Raw genomic sequence first — 26,663 nt, 5'->3', positions numbered from 1 at the left:
CGTCGGGACGCAGCCGGCGCGGTGCGGCGGCACAGGAAAAACACCTCCGTGTTGATAACATTTGTAAAATCCAGGCGGCTTTTGATGGCTTTCAGTGGAGTGAGTATATGAGAAATTGTTTAACAGCCGGACATGTTCCAGCTTGTCCTTAAGGCTTCCAACGGAGGTGTTTTTCCTGTGGCGGAGCGTCGCGGCGGCTGTGAGCCGACGCTGCAATCCGTCTGCACATCTTTCATTAAAAAAATCTCCTTTAACAGTGGAATATCCGGATAAAATGCTGAAACCGACTTCTTCTGAAACTTCACTGTTCTCTCACGACGTCCTGGATCAATAGAGCCTAAAATGTGGAGGTTTTCAGCTTGAAACAGGCTGATGACGCCGCCTGAGAGCGCTGCACGACGTCTCACACTGTGGGAAGTCCTTAAAGCGACAGTGTCACCTCAAAATCTCTCATCAGCTGTTAAAATTTTCACCGAAAACCAGCTTAATTTTTTGAACCGTGTCCACTTCGATGTGTCTCACAGGTTTAGAAAAAATTTTGATCAAACAAAGCGCCAGTCTCTCAGCGACTTCTCAGACAAAGGAATTCCGACGAGGGGCTGGACGACTCCTCCCACAAGGAGTGCTCACAGGCGAATGACGTCACCGACAGGCGTGGAAAAACTCACGGATGCGCACGAGGGTTCAAGCATGTCTGACGTAAAAACATATGAATGAAATCCATATAGTTTTTGAAAAAAATAAAAAGGACCTATACTTTATGGACAGACCTCGTATAACTTAAAAACAGGACCGATGCTAACGTGTTAGCATGTCTATGGTGTTTTCAATGTTAAAGTTAGCATTAATTGTTCACATCTCATCATGTTTGTGTCAGGGAGTGAGGTGACAAGGCACAGCGGGTGGATGGACACAAATGTGCAAACTCACTTAACTTCAGATCAACCCATAACTGGGTAAAGTAGAGGGGAGCACAGCAAATATATCCAGTATTTCCTTTTCACTCAAAGGAAATACTGGAGCACCAATTTCTTAGATGGTATGTTAGTACAATTAACTACACAGCAAGCCATATTATCACAGATACAATGCATCCGGAAAGTATTCACAGTGCTTCACTTTTTCCACATTTTGTTATGTTACGGCCTTATTTCAAAATGGAGTAAATTCCTTTTTTTTTCCTCTCAAAGTTCTACACACAACACCCCATAATGACAACATGAAAAAGTTTTTTTTTTTTTTGTCATTTTTGCAAATGTTTTAAAAAAGAACTCACATGTACAAAAGTATTCAACCCTTTGCTCAGTATTTTGTTGATGCACCTTTGGCAGCAATTACAGCCTCGAGTCTTTTTGAATATGATGCCACAAGCTTGGTGCACCTACATTTGGGAAGTTTTGCCCATTCCTCTAGGAAGAGTCCTGGTGGAGCTGAACTTCTTCCATTTATGGATGATGGAGGCCACTGTGCTTTTTGGGACCTTCAAAGCAGCAGAAATGTTTCTGTAGCCTTCCCCAGATTTGTGCCTTGAGACAATCCTGTTTGTGAGGTCTATAGACATAGTTCATTTGACTTCACGCTTGGTTTGTGCGCTGACATGCACTGTCAACTGTGGGACCTTATATGTAGACAGGTGTGTGCTTTTCCAAATCATGTCTAATCAACTGAATTGACCCCAGGTGGGCTCCAATTAAGCTGTAGAAACATCTCAAGGGTGATCAGTGTAAACAGGAGGCACCTGAGCTCAATTGTGTATGTGAGACTACTTAGTTTTGGGTTTTTTTGTGTGTGTGTGTGTGGTCTTTTTTTTGTTGTTGTTTATATATAGATCAGACAGGAGTCCCCGTGGACTATGATGTTTGCAGATGACATTGTGATCTGTAGTGAGAGTAAAAAGCAAGTTGAGTCTAGTCTGGAGAAGTGGAGATATGCTTTGGAGAGAAGGGGAATGAAAGTCAGTAGAAGCAAGACTGAGTACATGTGTGTGAATGAGAGGGAGCCCAGTGGAATAGTGCAGTTACAAGGAGTAGAAGTGGTGAAAGTAGATGAGTTTAAATATTTGGGGTCAACTGTTCAAAGTAATGGAGAGTGTGGTAGAGAGGTGAAGAGAGTGCAGGCAGGGTGGAGTGGGTGGAGAAAGGTGGCAGGAGTGATTTGTGACCGAAGAATATCAGCAAGGGTGAAGGGGAAAGTTTACAAAACAGTCGTGAGACCAGCTATGTTGTATGGTTTAGAGACAGTGGCACTAACAAAAAGACAGGAGGCAGAGCTGGAGGTGGCAGAGCTGAAGATGTTGAGATTCTCTTTGGGAGTGACAAGAATGGACAAGATTAGGAATGAACATATCAGAGGGACAGCTCAGGTGGGACGGTTTGGAGACAAAGTCAGAGAGGCGAGATTGAGATGGTTTGGACATGTGCAGAGGAGGGACCCAGTGTATATAGGGAGAAGGATGCTGAGGATGGAGCCACCAGGCAGGAGGAGAAGAGGGAGGCCAAAGAGGAGGTTCATGGATGTGCTGAGAGAGGACATGCAGGTGGTTGGTGTGACAGAGGAAGATACAGAGGACAGGGTGAGATGGAAACGATTGATCTGCTGTGGTGACCCCTAACGGGAACAGCCAAAAGACAAATAAAAAGATATATATATATATATATATATATATATATATATATATATATATATATATATATATATATATATATATATATATATATAACTAACACTCTCTGTTAGCAGTTTGACTCAGCACATTAGCAACCATGGCCCAAATTATTCACATCTTTATTAAAGTAGCTTAAACAGATGTTCTTGAAAAAAAAATTTAATGTCACAGTTAATTTAATGTCTTTTGGATTCGTATCATTAGTCTGACAAACCAAGCAAACTGAAGACGTCACCTGTGGGTTCACTAAAACTGCAGGTTTTTAATGAGTGATTTAAAACCGCACCTCTTGTCTAATGCCGCAAGAAGAACCAGATTTGCTGCAACAGTTTCCAGTTATTGATGTTTCTTTCCTGAGGATCAGGGAGGGGGCATTATCAGGAGACCCTCAGGCTGCTCTGCCCACGCTGGAGATTGGAAAAAAGAACCTGGTTCAAAACTGCTTGCAGTTTTTTTGCTCTGGATTTCACTCAGTGATAGTTCAAGGCAAAGTATAGTAATATAGAACAAGGAAAATTTTAAAAAAATCTTAATGGGTACAATGGAGCTCAGGGAAAGAATAATTAAGCCATTATAAAAGGGAGTTGCATGGCTACACTGCAATCTTGACTCCCTATTGTGTCAATTAAAAGCCACTTTTTAAGTTTGTTATTGCAAAAGGAAAAACATAAAGGCATAGTTTTACCTTTGTGTCCATGAAGTTGTAGAGTATGCATTGGTATAAAGTGAAAATTTTAACAGACAGCACTTTGTGTTTGCTGTTTTCCTGCTGAAAGACATGATGACGCCCTGAATTCATGCTATTGTCTATCAAACTCTATTCTACTTGAATGTCAGGATTTGCATTTTTTCCCACAAGAATTTAGTTTTATTTTGTTTAATGATTGTTTTCAAATCTGTTTTGCTGTGTTTACAAGCAGACTACATGCATCATCAACCTGTTTTTGTAAGGTGCATCTGCGTGTTGCACCCATTAAATACTACAAATACACTGTGCACCAGGTTTTTGTTGGTTTGGCGGAAATACATTCTGTTGTCAGACGGTTGGAACGCATGACGGGCGCTGAACGTGAAACACACAGCTGCAATGATTGGAGACACGAGTTCAGCCACTGTAATCTTTGTCGGAATGCCCCCTCTTACATATCGTTAATAAAATGTCTAATTTTATCACAAAAAGAAGACCTTTTGACCTTTTAAAGGTTAGCCATCTTTGAACTTGTCCAAGGTCTGTGTCCCAGGAATTGTCCCTGTGAATTTGAAGACCCTAGCATAATAGGAATGGAGTTATGCTGAGTGTGTAGAAAGACTGTGACCTTTTGACCCCTTAGAATAGGTCAAGGTTAACCATTTTTGAATTGTCCAAGGTCTGTGTCCCAAAAATGTTCCCTGTGAATATGAAGACCTGGCAGTGATAGTACTAGACTTATGCTGACCACAGACAGATGGATGGATGGACGCAAAGTCTTCACAATACCCGATGGCCATATTTTGACCTCGGGTAAAAAAAAAATTAAACCATTGGAAAGATATGGAAGCGACAAGACAAAGAGCATGAAAAGTCATTATTTTTTTGCTTTTTACAGTGTGTTGGGGTTACAAAATTAATTTGCTTTAGGGTACAACTAAAATAGTACATCAACTTTCATAAAAATTTAATTTGGCGGGGGGGGGGGGGGGCTTTAGCCAACATTCACGAAAAAGGGACTGAGTGGATGCCCAGGAGCAGGGGGCTGTAGATACAGTAATAATATCTTTTGCTTTGTGTCCTGCTCCAGATTTGCGCCAAGTGAAAAATAAGACTGCTGTAATTTTTTTACTCAAGCCCATCAAATATGGCCATTGGGTATTGCGAAGGCTTTTCATCCATCCGTCTGTCTGTCCCTTTGTTGGTCTGTCTGTGCTCAGCATAAGTCCAGTCCTATTACTGCCAGAGTCTTCAAATTCACAGGGAACATTCTTGGGGCACAGACCTTCAGTTCAAAGACCTTGACCTATTCTGAGAGGTATTTTAAGAGGTGATGATTAGTGTGATGATCTCACAGACGTTAGTGTGGTGACGTCACTTCCTGGTGTCGCTACCTGCTAACTTTGCTTCATCTTTGACTGGAAATAACACCTTTCACATATATTATGTAAAAGCAACAAATAAACACTTCTAAAACTGAAAACACTGTTTTTGTAACATGATAACACCTCTGGAAGGATTTACAAAACATTTAGCAGACGTTAGCGTGGTGACCTCACAGGCTAGTAGCTAGCTGCAAACTCTGTTTCATTTGTATGTAAATATAACATCTTTGTCATATATTATATAAAAGCTAGTGAGAAATAAACACTTCTAAAACTAAAAACACTTTTGGAACCTAATAACAACTCTGGAGGGATTTATAAGACATTTAGCTGATGTTAGTGTGAACGCTAAGGTCAGCTAATTCAAAGATAATTTCCTACAGAGTTAAATTTGTCTCGATACCTGCAATGCACAGAGGCTTATCTACAAATATTCCTTGATTTGCACAACTTCTGCTGTTGTCAAAAACTCATGCCTCCTGCAGACGCTGTTAAAATGTAAATATTGTTTTTGATTGATTGATTTGTACAAGTGTACAAGGGGCACATAAGAAAATAGGATCTTAATAATTAATTACACAACTACAAATGATAAAAAACAATGCTCATACAGCCAAGGGTAGTTTCCTCCCATTTGTTGGTGAAGAAAAGTGAAGATTCTGTGGATATCATTGGCGTTCGTTTTTGCAAGATATCAGGCATCGTGGAAACTGATCCATTCTCAGAGTTGATCTGAAAATATAGTCGTGAACTGCAAACTGTAACGTAAGAATGCCAAAGTTACTGTCCATTCGTGCACCAACTCTGTTATAAGGTGATTGACACTTTTTACAGGTTCTTTGTCAGAAGGGCACTGAAACGGCTTGTTTGAGAAAGTCTAAAAGCCAGACTTTAAAAATGGTCTCTTCAATAACTCAGCTGTACTTGTATAGGTAGAATCGTCTGTGTTTGACGAAAAGAAAGCGTTGTCCCGAGTTGCTGGATCCACAGCGGGCCTCTCGTAGGTCAGCCGTCCGCAGAGCTCTCGGTCAGGAGAAAAGCGAAACAATGAAGTCCTGTCCAGTAATACCTGGCACTCTGCCACATTCCAGTATCTCTCGAGTTGCAGGTTGGGGAAGGTAGTGAAGGAGGCAATGGCAGCTTTTATAAATGTTTAATTAAGGTTAAGTATCACCGTACTGCTTTCTGATGTTTTTAATTGTCACCATCCCTGCAGTTGCAGTGAAAGCTGAGATTCCTCTACACCACGGGAGCAGATGAACGCTCTTTTTTGACAGTTATGGTGGATTTCAAAATCTCTCCGATTCTCTGCCGGCAGGATGGCGTATTTGCACAGAGAGGCCTACGTGGGGACAAAAACGTGAAACTCAAACAGCCCAATTATCAGCTTCCATAACACAAGAGGCCTTAAAGAGGAGATAGTCTTCTTCGTGGTAGGCAGACGGGACGAGTGAGTAGGTAGTAGTACATTAATCAGCCCGTTTAAGAGTGACTTGGCAACTGTGAGCCTCACAGGTATGTCTCAATATTTGCCATCTCTCCCTGTTGATGTTTAATGATTATCCATGTTAATACTAAGTTAAGTGGCTCAAGGAAGCTGTACAAGACACTTGGAGTGTTCATGCTTTTTACTTAATATAGTGAGAACATATTAAGTAAAAAAAAAAATACACATTACTACAGTCGATGAAAACATTTTGGTCACAGTCATTATGCCACTGGGACCAATAAAGAACAAGCACAGGCTTTTCTGTAACCTGTTGTTAAAACAGTTGGCGCATTTGAAAAGGGCACGTAATTACTGTTATTACTGTGATTTAATGACTAGCTGCACAACAGTTTTGGGTTATGTACAGCACGTCGTTGTGGTTCTCATGATTAACAGTATGAGTGCATCACATGAGGTCTGGACAGTTTGAGTGGATTTTAGAATTCAGCACATTTTCTGCATTATTACTTTCTTTGGGTTGCAAAGAGCAATAATTGCCAGTAAAGATGGGATATTTTACAAATGGTGTTGAAATCATTTGTACAGAAATGTACTCTATGCATCGATCGATCGAGCTACTGATTCAAATTATTAGTTTCAACCAGTTATTTTGACAAAACCAAAAATTACAAAAATTAGACATTTTAAATGTATTTTAAACCAGGTTACCATTAGTTTAGCGCAGTTTAAAACCAATTCACAATTGGGTAATATGTGGTTTAAAACCTGTTTTAAACAGCTTACCAGCACATCAAAAAGAGTTTTTAATTAGAAACCTAGTTAACACTGGATTCTAATGGATCTGTAATTTAAGAAAGTTAAAACACTTGCCCCCAATCTCAGTTCTCTTTTGTACACCTACCCCTTTAAAACAAGGGGTAAGGAGAAGGGGTGTGCCTCTAGCCCTATGAATTGAGGCACCCCTCCACCTTAGGAGAAATAACAAACTGCCCGTGTAACTGCCGTCTTCACTGTTTAACATGGCAACCGAAATGCAACTTGTTGCAGTAGCCTGTTTGCTCTTTTTATTTTCTTGCCATTCTGTGTAAATGCAAAGAAATAGAAGAAGTCGCAGATTTCTTCGACACATCGCAATCATGTCATGTTAATTAATTTGTAATTAATTTGCGATTTATAATAATAATAATTCATTTAATAGTATTAATAAATAATTAATTAGTAATTAATTAGTAATTAATTAATGTTAATAATACTACTGATAATTAATCAATAATAGTAATAATTAATATTGTTTGACTAATCAATTGATGAGTAATTAATTAATTAATTAGTAATTAAAATAAATAAACACTTGAAATATATCAGTCTGTGTGGAATGAATGTATACAAGTTTCATTTTTTGAGTGGAATTACTGAAATAAATCAACTTTTTCATGATATTCTAATGATATGACCAGCACCTGTATGTATGTTTTGGGCTGCATCTAGTTCTGTTAACCTTATGTTTCTTTTTCAAATTCTCCCATTTTTTGCATCCAGCCCTATTTCCTTTAGAAAATTCCTTGACAAATAATATCAGTCTATTAGGATATCAGGTTATGTGTTACACATATACATGTGTCTGTATATATTTTCCAACTTATTCCCATTGATGAAACTTTTCCTCATTTTCTGCCTGAAAGCTTATTAGGAGACAAGTGTGTTCAGTGCTCCCTGTTTGTTTACTAAATACACACACATTACAGACCTTGAAATCCAACAGCAGTGATCGATATTGTCCAAAGATTTATGAACATACAAATTAACGTGATTATCCTTTATCATGATTTTCTCCATAGTGAGATATAAAAGTGTCTTATCGTAGCGTTCGTGTGTATATGCGTTATAACGCCTCAGCACACGAGCAAAGTTACGATATTCTTCAGAACGACAATATACGCAACATGCATCCAGCAGCATACACGTTGCTGTCATAGACAACTGCCTGTAAAGTTTTTTTTTCATTTGTGCTGCTCTTTCAGCGCCATGTTTGTTTCTGTGGGGACAGCAGTAAGCTCCTCCTACCCCTCCAAACGGAGTGTGCATCCAGATTCACTCCAAACGGAGGGGTTTGTAGCCCTCCGCCTCGCTCCAAAAAGAGAACTGAGACACCCCTCTGTCATATATATACAAGGTTGGGTAGGATTACTTTGAAAGAATACATGTGGATTACATGTATGTATGTACATACATTTGGATTACTTGTAATCTGATTACTTTTTGATTACATTTCAAAGTAATCCTACCCAACCTTTTGTGTGTGTATATGTGTGTGTGTGTATATATCTACAACCCCTGGCAAAAATTATGGAATCACCGGCCTCGGAGGATGTTCATTCAGTTGTTTAATTTTGTAGAAAAAAAGAAGATCACAGACATGACACAAAACTAAAGTCATTTCAAATGGCAACTTTCTGGCTTTAAGAAACACTATAAGAAATCAGGAAAACAAATTGTGGCAGTCAGTAACGGTTACTTTTTTAGACCAAGCAGAGGAAAAAAAATATGGACTCACTCAATTCTGAGGAAAAAATTCTGGAATCATGAAAAACAAAAGAACGCTCCAACACATCACTATTGTTTTGTTGCACCACCTCTGGCTTTTATAACAGCTTGCAGTCTCTGAGGCATGGACTTAATGAGTGACAAACAGTACTCTTCATCAATCTGGCTCCAACTTTCTCTGATTGCTGTTGTCAGATCAGCTTTGCAGGTTGGAGCCTTGTCATGGACCATTTTCTTCAACTTCCACCAAAGATTTTCAATTGGATTAAGATCCGGACTATTTGCAGGCCATGACATTGACCCTAATGTGTCTTTTTGCAAGGAATGTTTTCACAGTTTTTGCTCTATGGCAAGATGCATTATCATCTTGAAAAATGATTTCATCATCCCCAAACATCCTTTCAATTGATGGGATAAGAAAAGTGTCCAAAATATCAACATAAACGTGCATTTATTGATGATGTAATGACAGCCATCTCCCCAGTGCCTTTACCTGACATGCAGCCCCATATCATCAATGACTGTGGAAATTTACATGTTCTCTTCAGGCAGTCATCTTTATAAATCTCATTGGAACGGCACCAAACAAAAGTTCCAGCATCATCACCTTGCCCAATGCAGATTCGAGATTCATCACTGAATATGACTTTCATCCAGTCATCCACAGTCCATGATTGCTTTTCCTTAGCCCATTGTAACCTTGTTTTTTTCTGTTTAGGTGTTAATGATGGCTTTCGTTTAGCTTTTCTGTATGTAAATCCCATTTCCTTTAGGCGGTTTCTTACAGTTCGGTCACAGACGTTGACTCCAGTTTCCTCCCATTCGTTCCTCATTTGTTTTGTTGTGCATTTTAGATCTTTGAGACATACTGCTTTAAGTTTTCTGTCTTGATGCTTTGATGTCTTCCTTGGTCTACCAGTATGTTTGCCTTTAACAACCTTCCCATGTTGTTTGTATTTGGTCCAGAGTTTAGACACAGCTGACTGTGAACAACCAACATCTTTTGCAACATTGCGTCATGATTTACCCTCTTTTAAGAGTTTGATCATCCTCTCCTTTGTTTCAATTGACATCTCTCGTGTTGGAGCCATGATTCATGTCAGTCCACTTGGTGCAACAGCTCTCCAAGTTGTGATCACTCCTTTTTAGATGCAGACTAACGAGCAGATCTGATTTGATGCAGGTGTTAGTTTTGGGGATGAAAATTTACAGGGTGATTCCATAATTTATTCCTCAGAATTGAGTGAGTCCATATTTTTTTCCCTCTGCTTGGTCTAAAAAAGTAACCATTACTGACTGCCACAATTTTTTTTCTTGATTTCTTATAGTGTTTCTTAAAGCCAGAAAGTTGCCATTTGAAATGACTTTAGTTTTGTGTCATGTCTGTGATCTGCTTTTTTTCTACAAAATTAAACACCTGAATGAACATCGTTCGAGGCCAGTGATTCCATAATTATTGCCAGGGGTTGTGTGTGTATATATATATATATATATATATATATATATATATATATATATATCCACACACACAGAGAGAGAGTTGTGCTCAAAGGTTTGCATACCCTGGCAGGATTTTCTTTTTTTTTTTCATAGAATATGAATGACAACACAAAAACTTTTTTTTCATTCATCATTAGTGGCAAAAAAAAGTTTTTGTGTTGTCATTCATATTCTGTGTGGCATGTAACTTGTTGTCATAGTAGCATTCCATCAGCTGTCTGTCCTTGTCCATGTACATCTTGTTCCAGTAGTCCATTTCTCATCAGTGTGTCCTGGTTCCTCGACAACTGACATGGACCTCATGAACCCAGGCAATGTCCGAGTCAGTATGGTTTTATTTATTTGTTTCTTGCTCATGATTTCTAGGAAGGCTGGGGGAGTAGCATTGGGGGGGGGGTCTAGCCTGGGGACCGTTACTGGTTCAAATCTCTATCCAGGATTTGAACCCACAACCTGTTGTTCCAAAGACAGCAATTCCACCAATACACTATCCAGTTGGCATCAATATGTACGCCCTACCAGTCATCAAATACCCAGCTGGGATAATAAGTTGGCCACAGGAGGAGATAGATGCAACTGATGTCAAGACACAAAAATTCCTGACATTGCACAGGGGTTTCCACCCAAAGTCCAGCACCCTGAGGCTCTATGTGCAATGCAAGGAGGAAGGGTGAGGATTAGTGAGTGTCAGAGCCACAATCCAGGATGAGACAAGCAGCTTCCATGAATACATCAAGAAAGATGACTCCCCACGATCAACTGCTACAAGAATGCCTCAGACAGCTGAAGACAGATGGTGATAAGTAACAGGAGGAGGAGATATCATGGAAGACTAAGCCTCTCCATGGGATGTACCATCAGCAGATAGAGGAAGTGGCTGACATCAAGAAGACCTACCAGTGGCTAGAAAAGCCCAGTCTAAAGGACAGCACAGAGGCTCTGATCATGGTAGCTCAAGAACAAACTCTGAGCACCAGATCCATAGAGGCAGGAGTCTACCACAGCTGACAGGACTCAAGTTGTAGGCTCTGAAAATGTGCCCCAGAGACAGTCCAGCGCATGGTAGCAGGAGGCAAGATGCAAGCTGGGACAGCGTACAGTGAGAGGCACAACCAAATGTCAGGAATTGTGTACAGGAACATCTGTGCCACATATGGATTAGATGTCCCCAGGTCCTGATGCAAGACACCACCAAAGGTGGTTGAGAACAATAGAGCTAAGACAGAGGTCTCAAACCGGTTCCAGAAAGGGCCAAGAAGGTGCAGGCTTTCTGTGCAACCACCCACTCCAGCAGGTGATTTCATTGATTAACATCACTTTGAGCAGGTGGAATCAGTTAATCACTGAAATCACCTGCTGGAGTGGGTGGTTGCACAGAAAGCCTGCACCCTCTCAGCCCTTTCTGGAACTGGTTTGAGGCCTCTGAGCTAAGGTCCTGTAGGACTTCAAATTCCAGACAGACAAGCTGCTGCTAGCCAACCAACTAGACATAGTGGTGGTTGACAAGGGAGAAAATAGACAAGTACTGAAGGACTGAAGGAGCAACTGGAGCAGATGTGGAAGGTGAAATCCAAAGTGGTCCCAGTGGTCATAGGAGCACTAGGAGCTGTAACCCCCAAATTGGAAGAGTGGCTCCAGCGGATTCCAAACACAACATCAGAGGTCCAGAAGAGTGCAGTCCTAGGAACAGCTAAGATACTGCACCAAATGCTCAAACTCTCAGGACTCTGGTAGAGGACTTGAGCTTGAGGAACACACATAAGTGGTTAATCACTTTTTACAATATTAGTCAGCTGATAATTAGCTTATTCAGGGTACAGTGTTATGTTGTGTTTGTTGCTTTGAGTGATGTGTTTTGATTTGTGTGTGTGTTTGAATTTTGACTTGTTCTTACTTGTTTGATCATCTTTTTTATTTAGATGCTTCCTATTTTAACTATAGAGAGATCTTTCAGATTTTCTGAAATAAATACAATTTTGCTCTATAAATGATTATTTTGATTATTTTTTCTGTTCTTTATTTTTGTATATGCTTCAGTTCTCTAACTTTATTATTCAAATGCTTATTTACACATTTATGATGCAAGCCATTCTGCATTTACACTGCAGGAAGTTATCAAATAAATTTCTGATGTTTTTTTTTGCAATAAACACGATTAAACTGCATGTGTCAGTGGCATCTGAGAGCTACATTTCAAAGGTCCAGTAGTGTACTAAGACAAAGAGTATTTTCATTCTTTCATCATTTCTGATGGCCATGTTGCATAAGATGATACTGAGGTGCCAGTGTGGGATGACGCCTCACTTTTCACCTTGACATCTCGTCCTTTCCAGACAACATCTGAAGAGAAGATTCGAGCACCCTATTACTCTGCCAAATCTCCAGCAGAACCTTTTTCCCTCTTTTTTGTGCACTTTTTTTTTGCTCTTTTTGGTAAGCACATCTCCACAGCCTCTTTGAAGATAAGACACGGCGTAGTCCTGCCTCCTCATCCACTGATTTATCACTCTGGTCATGCTGAACGGCTCCGTATAACATACTATAGTATTGAAGGGAAGTTGACTTGAGTAGGAGGCCTATTTTCCTACACTTTTGTTTTCATCCACACCTGCAACCTGCTGTGCACAGCTGCAGCCTGCGCTTCTACATAGTGTTAACTGCACTTGCTGGTTCAAAGTCATGCTGGCCATCAAATGTCTTGACCAGACTTTCCCAAGTTTAAGAATGCTGAGACCAACATTGAAATCTGGAGGTCTTATATGATTCACCCAAATCACTATATATATATATATATATATATATATATATATATATATATATATATATATATATATATATATATATATATATATATATCACTTTTTCCACATTGTTTATGTTACAGCCTTGTTCTAAAATGGATAAAATTCATTTTGTTCTCAAAATTCTATGCACAATACCCCAGACTGACAATGTGAAAAAAGTTTTTTGTTGTTGTTTTTTTGTTTTTTTTTAGATTTTTGCAAATTTATTAAAACCAAAAAAACTAAGAAATCACATGTACATAAGTATTCAGAGCCTGAAAATTGAGCTCGGGTGCATCCTGTTTCCACTGATCATCATTGAGATGTTTCTACAGCTTAACTGGAGTCCACCTGGGGTAAATTCAGTTGTGTTATGGATAAGACACGGATTGAGGAGCGGTCCAGTATCTGACTGAACCCAGCATGAAATAATCAGAAGCAGTTCCAAAAAGAAAACACATTTATTTTTCTCCCTTTGTGCTATACATGAAATACTAAATAATTAGAGTTCTGGTGAGGTGAAAAGGCGGCGCGCTCTCTCAGCGTCTCAACAGTCGGAGCCGAACATTCAGGACTCAGGAGTTCCGCCAACACCCCCCACCCCCCCCCCCCCCCAGGTGACTTTCCCAGACTGTACTCTGCGAAGGAGGAACAGAGATCACAGCAGGCAGCAGAGCCGGGAGATGCGGTAGAAAGGCTGGCCGGCATCAAAAAAAAAAAAAACATCCCGAAACAACCCTAAACACAAAAACAAAACACAAAAAAAAGGCCCCCAGCATCCCCCCCAGAGAGTACCACAAACATACCCCAGGGAAGCACACCGGGGTAAACACAAAAGAAAAACACAATACCCAACCCAACACCCCCCCCCCAGAGGACCGTCCCATCAAACCCTGGGGAGGAACAAAAACACACAAACCCAAAAACCCCAACAAAACCCCCCCAACACACTAGAACACAGGTCAAAGGAAAAAACAAACAACGCCCTCCCCTAACATGTGGAGCCCGACTTCCCCCAGGGGACCTCATCATCAACCCCAGGAGCAATGACCACGGCAGGAGCCATCCAGGAATCCCCAGGCATACACGGGAGCCTTAACGTCCCCCAGAGGACCATCCCATCAAACCCCAGGAGACACCCCCACAACCCAGGAACCCCACCCCAGCCCAACACGGCCCGTCTGCCCCACAGTCAACCTCCCCCCCAGAGGACCGTCCCATCAAACCCCAGGGGGAAACAGGAGGAAACAAAAACCCCAAACCCCCAGGGATTTCCAAAAACCACCCCAGGAGCAAACAAAAACTACAGAAAGCCCCATTGACCTCCCCAGCACCCCGAAAGACCCTCCAGGTCCGTCGTGGCAATCGGCACAGGACTACTAAGCCGGAGAAGCCAATAGGAAAAACGCAACCCAGCTCCACCCCCAAGGGCAGGGGAAAACTGGCAAGACGGCCGGTGTCGACCCCCCGACTATACTCCAGCCTACCGGGAGGGGTGGGCAGCAGAAAAGGCGTACGGCACTGATCGGCCCCACCGCTCCGACTGGAGTATATTCCCACTGCCCGACACCTCAGCAATGCCAATGGCGAACGGTCAGAGGCACGCTGAGGCTGGAGAGGAACCGGGAAGCAACTAAACCTAAGAAAAGAGCCCTGGACCCCCCCACCCCCCCCCCCCCCCAGGTGCAGAGGTCCTCATGGGAATGCCCAGCAACCAACCTGCGCCACCCCACAACACCAAAGACGAACGGCCAGAAGTGAGTGAGGCTGGGGTTAGGGGACAGGGAAATAAAAACCAACAAAATAAAACGACCCATTCCGCCAACAAAAATTAAATAACTATAAACAATATAAAAAAAAACACACGCTTACCTGAGTCCAAACGAACTCCGACCAGCCAGCCTGTTCACCCCACCAGAACTACCTCAAGTGCTATACACAAAACCTGGTTTACAAAAACTCCCATGTATAGCCTACAAAAATGTCCATAAAACACCTGGAGCCATGTTATGATGCTGTCTCCTGACGCTCGTTTGACCGGGGCAATATGGCTGTTCTGACCCTTCCAAGTTGCATTGGCTCGTCCACTAGAGGAGCTAGAGGTCCCGTCGGAGGAGTCTCAGAGGAACGAAGAAGAGGCGGTCCGGACTTGTGTCGGGGAAAACCCCGAGACAAAACACCCCGCTCGGACACACGCCCTCTCTCTTGTCCACGCTCCCTAATCCGATCGTCTAGACGAATAACCAAGGATATTAACTCATCTAAATCCTTCGGTTCATCACGGACGGCTAGCTCGTCTCTTAGGGAGCCATTCAACCCGTCCACAAACACCCCCCTCAAAGCAGCAGCATTCCAACCAGACTGAGTGGAAAAGACTCGAAAATCCACAGAATAATCAGCTGCGCTTCGTCGCCCCTGTCGGAGGTTCAGCAATCGTTGAACCACGATATTTGCTTTCATCGGATGATCAAAAACCAAACGAAGTTCACGGGAAAATTCATCAAAGGATTCTAGCAGTGTTGATTTATTGCTCCCGAATCATCTCCAGGTGCTTCTGGACTTTCTCCTGAAATGGAACTGCTTCTGCCGCTGGGTCCATATTGGTTTGGCTGGAGAATTCTGTTATGGATAAGACGCGGATTGAGGAGCGGTCCAGTATCTGACTGAACCCAGCATGAAATAATCAGAAGCAGTTCCAAAAAGAAAACACCTTTATTTTTCTCCCTGTCGGAGTCCGAACGTTCAGGACTCAGGAGTTCCACCAACACCCCCCCCAGGTGACTTTCCCAGACTGTACTCTGCGAAGGAGGAACAGAGATGAGATTATTCAACACTTATTACTACGAAATATTGTTTAGAGGCAAACTTATCAGCTACACGTTTAGGTCTGGTTTCAAACTTAGTTCAAAGAGGCTGCTGCTCACAGCTAGTGGAGGATCATTAATCCGCAAGCCACTGCCGTGAGGAACACGCCAAACAATTTCCACCAATAATTACTTATAGCTGCGTATAAACGCCAATTTACATTCACGGATAAACTTTTCAGAATATTCACCTCTGTCGTGTGCTGACAGCGTTTGCCTCTCACCCTCGTCCTCCTTCACAGGTGTGATGTCAGACTCTGAAACGGCCCTCAGCGTCCCCACACGGTCGTCACAAGGTCGTATTCTCCGGCAATCTTATCCAACTCACTGCTGGTTTAAATGTAGTTCTTCATCACTACATTGGTACCAGCTGGAAGCCCTGAGATCCGCACGTGAACATCACAGGTGTCGTGGATTGTCCTGATAGAGAGCCGCACGAGAATGCAACAGGTGCAGCCAATCATCGTAACAGAGGAGAGAGACTCTTCTGCAGCACATTTTCCTCAGAGAACAGCCCCAAATCACCTGGGAAGGAAAATAAACACAAAACAACCCAACCTTGTCCCAGCCTTGTCCACATATATGGTCCCACAGGTGACAGTGCATGTCGGAGCACAAACAAATGTTGAAGTCAAAGGAATTGTCTGTAGACCTCCGAGACAAGATTGTCTCAAGGCACAAATCTGGGGAAGGGTACAGAAACCTTTCTGCTGCTTTGGAGGTACCAATGAGTATAGTGGCCTCCATCATCCATAAATAAAAGAAGTTCAGATCCACCAGGACTTTTCCTAAAGCTGGCCACCCGTCTAAACTGAGCATGTGAGGGAGAAGGACCTTAGTCAGGGAGGTGACCAAAAACCCGATGGTCACTCTGGAGAGAGGAGAACCTTCAAGAAGGATAACCATCTCTGCAGCAATTCACCAATCAGGCCTGTGTGGTAGAATGGCCAGACGGAAGCCACTCCTTAGTAAAAGCCACATGGTAGCCCAGCTAGAGTTTGCCAAAAGGCACCTGAAGGACTCTCAGACCCTAAGAAACAAAATTCTCTGGTCTGATGAGACAAAGATTGAACTGATTGGTATGAATGCCAGTTGTCATATTTGGTGGAAACCAGGCACCATCCTTACAGTGAAGCATGGTGGTGGCAGCATCACGCTGTGGGGATGTTTTTCAGCAGCAGGAACTGGGAGACTAGTCAGGATTTAGAGAAAGATGAATGCAGCAATGTACAGAGACATCTTGGATGAAAACCTGCTCCAGAGCGCTCTTGACCTCAGACTGGGGTGACGGTTCATCTTTCAGCAGGACAATGACCATAAACACACAGCCAAGATATCAAAGGAGTGGCTTTAGGACAACTCTGTAAATGTCCAGACCTGAATCCAGTTGAACTTCTCTGGAGAGATCTGAAAATGGCTGTGCACCGATGCTTCCCATCCAACCTGATGGAGCTTGAGAGGTGCGGCAAAGAGGAATGGACAAAACTAACCAAAGATAGCTGCACCAAGCTTGTGGCATCATATTCAAGAAGACTTGAGGCTGTAATTGTTGCCAAAGGTGCATCAACAAAGTACTGAGCAAAAGGTGTGAGGACTTATGTACATGTGATTTCTTTGTATGTTTTAAATTTTAATGAACATTTTTCATGTTGTGTTGTGAGTCACATTTTGATGGAAAAAAATAATTGACTTCATTTTGGAATAAAGCTGCTACATAACATGTGGAAAATTATATACAGTGAGGAAAATAAGTATTTGAACACCCTGCAATTTCTCCCACTTAGAAATCCAGAAATCACAATGTATGATTTTTTTTAATAATTTATTTGTATGTTACTGCTGCAAATAAGTATTTGAACACATGTGAAAATTAATGTTAATATTTGGTACAGTAGCCTTTGTTTGCAATTACAGAGGTCAAGCGTTTCCTGTAGTTTTTCACCAGGTTTGCAAACACTGCAGCAGGGATTTTGGTCCACTCCTCCATACAGATCTTCTCCAAATCTTTCAGGTTTGGAGTTTCAGCTCCCTCCAAAGATTTTCTTTTGAGTTCTGGAGACTGGCCAGGCCACTCCAGGACCTTGAAATGCTTCTTACGGAGCCCCTCCTTAGTTGCCCTGGCTATGTGTTTGGGGTCATTGTCATGCTGGAAGACCCAGCCATGACCCATCTTCAATGCTCTTACTGAGGGAAGGAGGTTGTTTGCCAAAATCTCGCAATACATGACCCCATCCATCCTCCCTTCAATACGGTACAGTCGTCCTGTCCCCTTTGCAGAAGAGCACCCCCAGAGTATGATGTTTTCACCCCCATGCTTCACGGTTGGGATGGTTTTCTTGGGGTTGTTCTCATCCTCTAAACATGGTAAGTGGAGCTGATTCCAAAAAGCTCTATTCTGGTCTCATCTGACCACATGACCTTCTCCCATGCCTCCTCTGGATCATCCAGATGGTCACTGGTGAACTTCAAATGGGCCTGGACATGTGCTGGCTTGAGCAGGGGGACCTTGCTGCCCTGCAGGATTTTAAACCATGACAGCATCATGTGTTACTAATGTAATCTTTGTGACTGTGGTCCCAGCTCTCTTCAGGTCATTGACCAGGCTTTCTCAGAATCATCCTTACCCCACAAAGTGAGATCTTGCATGGAATCCCAGACCGAGGGAGACTGACAGTCATCTTGTGTTTCTTCCACTTTCTAATAAATAATCATAACAGTTGTTGTCTTCTACCAAGCTGCTTGCCTGTTGTCCTGTAGTCCATCCCAGCCTTGTGCAGGTCTACAGTTTTGTCCCTGGTGTCCTTAGACAGCTCTTTGGTCTTGGCTATGGTGGACAGGTTGGAGTGTGATTGATTGAGTGTGTGAACAGAATAAGAGGACTTCTTAAAGAAAAATTAACAGGTCTGTGAGAGTCACAATTCTTGCTGATTGGTAGGTGTTCAAATACTTATTTGCAGCAGTAACATACAAATAAAGTATTAAAAAAAATCATACATTGTGATTTCCAGATTTTTTTTTTTTTTTTTTTAGATTGTCTCTCACAGTGGACATGCACCTAAGATGAAAATTACAGACCCTTCTATGATTTCTAAGTGGGAGAACTTGCAAAATTGCAGGGTGTTCAGATACTTATTTTCCTCACTATATATATATATATACGAGGGCTGTCAATAAAGTAACGGTCCTTTTTATTTTTTTCAAAAACTATATGGATTTCATTCATATGTTTTTACGTCAGACATGCTTGAACCCTCGTGCGCATGCGTGAGTTTTTCCACGCCTGTCGGTGACGTCATTCGCCTGTGAGCACTCCTTGTGGGAGGAGTCGTCCAGCCCCTCGTCGGAATTCCTTTGTCTGAGAAGTTGCTGAGAGACTGGCGCGTTGTTTGATCAAAATTTTTTCTAAACCTGTGAGACACATCGAAGTGGACACGGTTCGAAAAATTAAGCTGGTTTTCAGTGAAAATTTTAACGGCTGATGAGAGATTTTGAGGTGAGACTGTCGCTTTAAGGACTTTTCACGGTGCGAGACGTCGCTCAGCGCTCTCAGGCGGCGTCATCAGCCTGTTCAAGCTGAAAACCTCCACATTTCAGGCTCTATTGATCCAGGACGTCGTGAGAGAACAGAGAAGTTTCAGAAGAAGTCGGTTTCAGCATTTTATCCGGATATTCCACTGTTAAAGGAGATTTTTTTAATGAAAGACGTGCGGACGGGTCCGCGCGTCGGGACGCAGCCGCCGCGACGCTCCGCCACAGGAAAAACACCTCTGTTGAAAGCCTTAAGGACAAGTTGGAACATGTCCTGCCTGTTAAACAATTTCTCATATACTCACTCCACTGAAAGCCATCAAAAGCCGCCTGGATTTTACAAATGGTTATCAACACGGAGGTGTTTTTCCTGTGCCGCTGCACCGCGCCGGCTGCGTCCCGACGCGCGGACCCGTCCGCACGTCTTTCATTAAAAAAATCTCCTTTAACAGTGGAATATCCAGATAAAATGCTGAAACCGACTTCTTCTGAAACTTCTCTGTTCTCTCACGACGTCCTGGATCAATAGAGCCTGAAATGTGGAGGTTTTCAGCTTGAACAGGCTGACGATGGCGCCTGAGAGCGCTGCACGACGTCTCGCACCGTGAAAAGTCCTTAAAGCGACAGAATCACCTCAAAATCTCTCATCAGCCGTTAAAATTTTCACTGAAAACCAGCTTAATTTTTCGAACCATGTCCACTTCGATGTGTCTCACAGGTTTAGAAAAAATTTTGATCAAACAATGCGCCAGTCTCTCAGCAACTTCTCAGACAAAGGAATTCCGACGAGGGGCTGGACGACTCCTCCCACAAGGAGTGCTCACAGGCGAATGACGTCACCGACAGGCGTGGAAAAACTCACGCATGCGCACGAGGGTTCAAGCATGTCTGACGTAAAAACATATGAATGAAATCCATATAGTTTTTGAAAAAAATAAAATGGACCGTTACTTTATTGACAGCCCTCGTATATATATACACTAATGAACAGATGGTTATGAATGGTAATATTACATTTCTGCTAATAAACACCCCTAAATCTGACAATGTATAGCTTTAAAGGTCATTTCTTTTTGGAGGTGTCATACTTTTAAAGTTTCTTGTTAGAGGTTTACACAAAGCTGAATTTTCTGACAGAAAGCATCAAATGTCTGCATCAGTCAGAGCATGGAGACAAGGCAAGCGTGAAGAGCGTAAGAATCCCTCTTGATCTGCATTCTGCGGAGAGCGGCGGGGCAGAGCCTATGCAGGAGCCTCTGTTGTACCAAGAAATACGGCCAAGCTGTCAGACTCAGTAAATAAGGAGTGTTTGAGATTCAAATTTGTTTGAGGGTGTTCTGTTTAAAAATGTGGCAGAGCTTCTCCTGCACCTTATTACATGGTAAATACTAATGAGGAGAGAGAGCATGAACAGCAGCTAGTCCACCAATGTGTGAGGTTTATTTGAAACTCTTGCAAAAGTTGTGATTATTTTGCGAAATTAAAGGGGTCGTATTGTGTAGTATCTGTTTCTATATGACATTTAAATATATCCTTGTGGTTTGATTGGTGGATTGTACTGTATGTCATGTGACATTCATATTTGTCCCATTGGTTATATTTGCAGTGCATTTTCGTCCCATACGTTTCGCTCTGTTGAATGCCTACATTAGATTTTCATAAAATTGCGCCCATGATATGAGGAAGCTCAATCCAGTAGCCGCAGTCTTCTCAGTCTTTCTTTAATGGCTGTAGAAGTGCTATCAGATGAAGAGCTGGACAAGCTGCTATCGTGATTTTTCACTGTATTGAGGAATGCAGACGTGCCCTTCCACACACTGCTGAGGAGCAAAGCGGCACACACTGAGCTCAGCGTTATGGCGACTGGCCTGCTGCCAAGAGTAACACAGCAACCCAGTCTCAAGGCAGTTTGTGGCGGCATTACGAAAAGTACATTATTCTGTGGGTTTGTGACAGGAGCACGAAAATGGGCTGCTTTTCGTGATGGGACACGAAATGTAGGGTGACGGGGGGGGAGTCTGGGGGGGTTGTGGTTAGGGTTAGGGGAGGATAGACATTATGCTTGGGTTATGGCTATAGTTAGAAGAAGGGGAGGATTATGAACAAAATATAATAAAAATCGCAAAAATCGAGTGCTTTTCGTGACGGGCATGGAAAACAAACGTGAGACTGAGCTGAACGCAGAGCTTACTCTGCCCGCTGTTGTCAGCTTCCTGTTCCTACAAGAAACACCTGTCTAATTTAAAATAACATTTCAAATGATGTGGATCTCTTTTGGTGTCATACAAAACAAACAATTTTTCCCATTTGTGCAATGGAAAATATTTTCATTCATTGAAAGATGGAATGTTCTATTCAAATTACGTACATATTCTTCCCATTGCACTTATAAACATTCATTGTTTGTGTATAATATTAAATATTAAACTGCAGAAATATGGAATCAGAGGTCTGGCATATGAATGGATAGCTAGTTATTTACAAGTCAGATTTCAGTATGTTCAATTCAATAATACAAATTCTGAACTCAGGGATGTCACATGTGGGGTGCCGCAGGGCTCAGTGCTGGGTCCTTTGTTGTTTATAATCTATATAAATGATATAAGTTGGGTGTCGAGTTCACTGAGATGTGTCCTTTTTGCGGATGATACAACTGTGTTCTGTAGCGGTGAAAATCTTGAACAGCTTCTGGACATAGTGGAGAAAGAACTGGAAAAATTTAAGGTTTGGTTTGACACTAATAAGTTGTCATTCAACCTTGGGAAAACTAAATGTATTATATTTGGAAATAAACAGGCACCCAAATGTAAAAATTTAACTATAAACAATAAGGAAATTGAGTTAGTAACAGAGAATAAATTTTTAGGTGTTATAATTGATAATAAACTTAGCTGGAAACCACATATAAATTATGTGAAATCAAAATTGTCAAAAACTATAGCCATTCTGTATAAAGCCAAAGATCTACTGCCACAAGAAGGGTTACTTACTTTATATTGTTCTCTGATGGTACCATATATGACATATTGTGTTGAGTCATGGGGAAACACTTACAAATCAAATACCAATCCAATATTCCTTTTGCAAAAACGAGCCATACGAATCATCTGCAATAAACAATATCGTGAACCAACTCATTCTTTATTTGTGTCTTTAAATTTATTAAAATTCATAGATTTGGTCGATTACATTACAATTCAAACTTTATTTCGAGCGAAAAACCAAGCCTTACCGAGACATGTCCAGAGTCTGTTCCGATTGAGGGAATCCAGATATAGTTTAAGAGGTTGTGCAGTTTTTATGAAACCACCAGTAAGAACTGAATTTTTAATATATTCAAATATTTCTGGTTTTCTATCGTGATCCTTTGCATTTGCATGCAGCCCGTACATGTACTTGCCCGTATTTCTCGTACATGCTACAAGATCGCCACCACGGTTGTGCTGAAGTTATCCTATGGGTGTTTTACTGTGTCTACAAGTTAGTTTTGCAAACTTCACATGGTACAAGCCCAGCACCGTATTCCATCACACCACCGTAGACCCATTGTGTTACGTCATCATTGGAGGCAACCCATCATCTTCACATTCCGTTGCCTCCGTGATTTTTTTTTTTATGTTAAAATACAGACAGATGTAGCCTACTTATAATCACCTGTAAATCATGCATAAATCTTCTCTTCCTCTATCCAGACTGTAGTGTCCAAGTATGGGTCACAGTTCCGTGGCAATTCCCAGCACGATGCCTTGGAATTCCTGCTGTGGCTGTTGGATCGTGTCCATGAGGACATCAGCCTGGCCTCCCACAGCAACAACAGCAAGGCTAATGTGAAGGTAAGAACCCAACATGTTGGTGGGCCATGTAGAAGATGTCAGTGTTCCCATTTACCCATAGAGGGTGCTGGCAGGGCCGGAGCCAAAATGGGATCTGTTTCCACAATAAAAAGGAGGTTCCTACTGGAAAGAGCTGCAGCCAAGGAGACACAAGTTATTCTGTACATTACATGTACCACTTCCAAACAACCAGCAGGAGGAGCTTGCAGTATTTTGAGGATCGTCTCTCCCAGTTTGTCAAATTAACAAATTTTTACAATCACTCTAGTCGGGAAATATTCCCGCTCTTCACTTTGATTGATATGTGAGAAAGTGTAAATGAGGCAGAAAACATGAAAAACTTGGAAGGTTATCATCATCGTCACACCATTATTCTCCCATTTTAAACTATTTTTATGTTGCATGATGTGATGCACCAATGACCACAGTTACGCTAAACATGGATATGCACGACCGGTGCATTTGGGTACAGTTTGATATGGTGCATAACCAGGCAGATTCTGAAACAAAGCATACAGCTGCTGGAATGATGCAAGCGTGTAAAAATTGTCACAAGAAAAGGAGGAGGGCAAAATGGGCGTGAGGATTCTTCAAGGAAAAAAAAAATCTTTTAATTATTTGTTCGTGAGGGATGTGAAATGTCCTGACAGAGAGCTACAATAACAGGTTCTTTTTTAAAACCGCCACTTGGTCAAGACTATGGATTCAAGATTTTTTTATTTATTTTATTCTATTTATTTATTTATTTTTCGCTGTGTTGAACATTGTGGGATAGTTTGAGGGATAGGTTTTTTTTTTTCCACATTTTTCATCAGATTTTCAAAAACTGAAATACCTGTTATTATCAAGCTTGGCAAATGGGTGGGTATGGGTCAAGGAGGATCATGTCAAATATTGGAGCAGATCCAAATACCACCGCACAATCAGTATTATTGTTATTATTATTATCAATTTATGAGAGGAAATTTTTGACATTTTCATCAATTTCTCAAAATGAAAATAAGGCATGGCTCACTATCTGGTTTTGTCATTACCCATAATGCAGTGTAGCACAGCTTATTGGAGCATGCATGTAGAATTGTTGGAGGAGAGCCAGTTTATAATTTTATGTATGTGGATTCACATTTGCGGCACTAATATTTCCGATATTTCAAGATTATGGCTGTCCCAAGATTGCCAAAGCATAACTATGGGACCTTATATGTAGGTAGGTCATGTGCGCTTTTCCAAATCATATTCAATCAATCAATTTACCCCAGGTGGACTCCAATTAAGCTGTAGAGTAATCTCAAGGATGATCAGTGGAACCAAGATGCACCTGAGCTAAATTTTGAGCTTCATGGCAAAGGCTGTAAATACTTAAGTGTTATGAGTCGGACGCAGCTCGGAGAACCGACCAGCGTTTGAAGGACCCAGTATGAAATAAGCAGAGCACGGTACAAAGGCTAACTGAATTTAATACATAACAGTGAAAATATAATAACAAAAGGTGCGGCCTGGCGTGGTGCGCTCCCAGCAGCGCTAACGGTCCGGAGCCAGAAGCTGTTTCGGACCCAAGGACCCCGCCGACACCCCCCAGGTGGCCGCAACAACCGAGTCTGTGAAAGAAGGAACCATTATGTGAGTCCACACTCTACACACAGAACACTTAAAGGTGTACAAACAGCAAACACTTCCTGGCTTGATTACTGATCAGCTTCCCAACCTGCAGGCATGGAACATCCAGTTCACAAAACTCCACTGCAGTGGAAGCTGATACATGACTAACAAACAGCTCAATACAATAAAGTGTGAGGGACACCACATTTACTGACTGTATAACTGTTAGTCACAAAATCTAACGTACCTCAGGAAGTGTGCTGACGAGCGTGAGACCTCACCCCCTCCTCTTTCACAGACTGTGCATCAAACCTGGACGTTCTCAGCATCCGCTGCTGATGAGATGGCTCCCGAGACGACGATCTCACCCGTCTGGTCACAAGGTCGAGTCTCTGGCAAATACACACTGTGCACTCCAGTCTTAAATGCCAACATGTTCCAATCCATCCAGATGCACCACAGCTGTGAGTCCTGACGAGTCGCAGGTGATCAGGGTGAGGTCCTGACAGCCTCAGCAACACAGCCACTCAGTCCCAAATGCACGCCACCTGGGAGGAAACCAAAAGACAAACAAACCAGCAGCCAGGCCCCCCCAGCCATATAACATTAAGTGTTTTTTTGTTTGTTTGTTTTTGCAAAAATCTAAAAAAAAAAAAAAAAAAAAAAATTCACATTGTGATTATGGGGTGTTGTGTGTAGAATTTTATGTGAAAAAATAATTTAATCCATTTTTGAATAAGGCTGTAACATAACAAAATGTAGAAAAAGTGAAGCACTGTGAATACTTTTTGGATGTACAGTGTATACCGAAAAATCATACCTTCCTTATTACAAATAACTTTAATGACTATTTATATCGAACATTCCTACAAATCAAGGAAATAAACAAAATAAATTGTATTAATAAAGAATAAATGCCAATACAAAGTACACTACAAAAATGAACAAAAATTACAAATTAAAGAGCTGATACAGAAGAAAAGTGAATTATACTCCAGTGTGACTTATATATTTGTTTTTCTTCAAGAGGAATTTTTAACAGGTTTGAGTTATACTCTTGTGGTTCTGTGTCATCATTTGCCAACAGTACAGTTAATCATGGCAGTGTGTCATACAGTCATGTCGTCGTGTGCTGCTAGTCCTGACATAAATGTGTGTATTCTGATTTCACATACACATGCAGAAACACCAAGTTCTACAACCCCAATTCCAATGAAGTTGGAACGTTGTGTGAAATGTAAATAAAAAACAGAATACAATGATTTGCAAATCCTCTTCAGCCTATATTCAATTGAATACACCACAAAGACAAGATATTTAATGTTCAAACTGATAAACTTTATTGGGGTTTTTTTTTGCAAATATTTGCTCATTTTGAAATGGATGCCTGCAACACGTTTCAAAAAAGCTGGGACAATGGCAACAAAAGACTGGGATAGTTGATGAATGCTCAAAGAACACCTGTTTGAAACATTCCACAGGTGAACAGGTTAATTGGAAACAGGTGAGTGTCATGATTGGGTATAAAAGGAGCATCCCCAAAAGGCTCAGCCATTCACAAGCAAAGATGGGGCGAGGATCACAACTTTGTGAACAACTGCGTGAAAAAATAGTACAACAGTTTAAGAACAATGCTTCTCAACGTTCAGTTGCAAGGTATTTAGAGATTCCATCATCTACAGTCCATAATATAATTAGAAGATTCAGAGAATCTGGAGAACTTTCTACATGTAAGCAGCAAGGCCAAAAAACAACATTGAATGTCCATGACCTTTGCTCCCTCAGGCGGCACTGCATTAAAAACTGACATCATGTGTAAAGGAT

General features: G+C 41.6%; 1 protein-coding gene across 1 annotated transcript in view; it reads left to right on the top strand.

Annotated features, from left to right (window-relative positions):
- Positions 1-26,663, top strand: part of usp43b (ubiquitin specific peptidase 43b) — a 210,548-nt gene that overhangs the window by 5,808 nt on the left and 178,077 nt on the right. The window contains exon 2 of the mRNA XM_034190475.1: positions 23,100-23,240. Within this exon, the coding sequence (XP_034046366.1) occupies positions 23,100-23,240 (141 nt within the window). The remainder of the gene's footprint in view (positions 1-23,099; positions 23,241-26,663) is intronic.

Source organism: Thalassophryne amazonica, chromosome 16, assembly GCF_902500255.1.
Source record: "Thalassophryne amazonica chromosome 16, fThaAma1.1, whole genome shotgun sequence".
NCBI classification, from domain to species: Eukaryota; Metazoa; Chordata; class Actinopteri; order Batrachoidiformes; family Batrachoididae; genus Thalassophryne; species Thalassophryne amazonica.
This window is presented reverse-complemented; position numbering and strand designations above follow the sequence as displayed.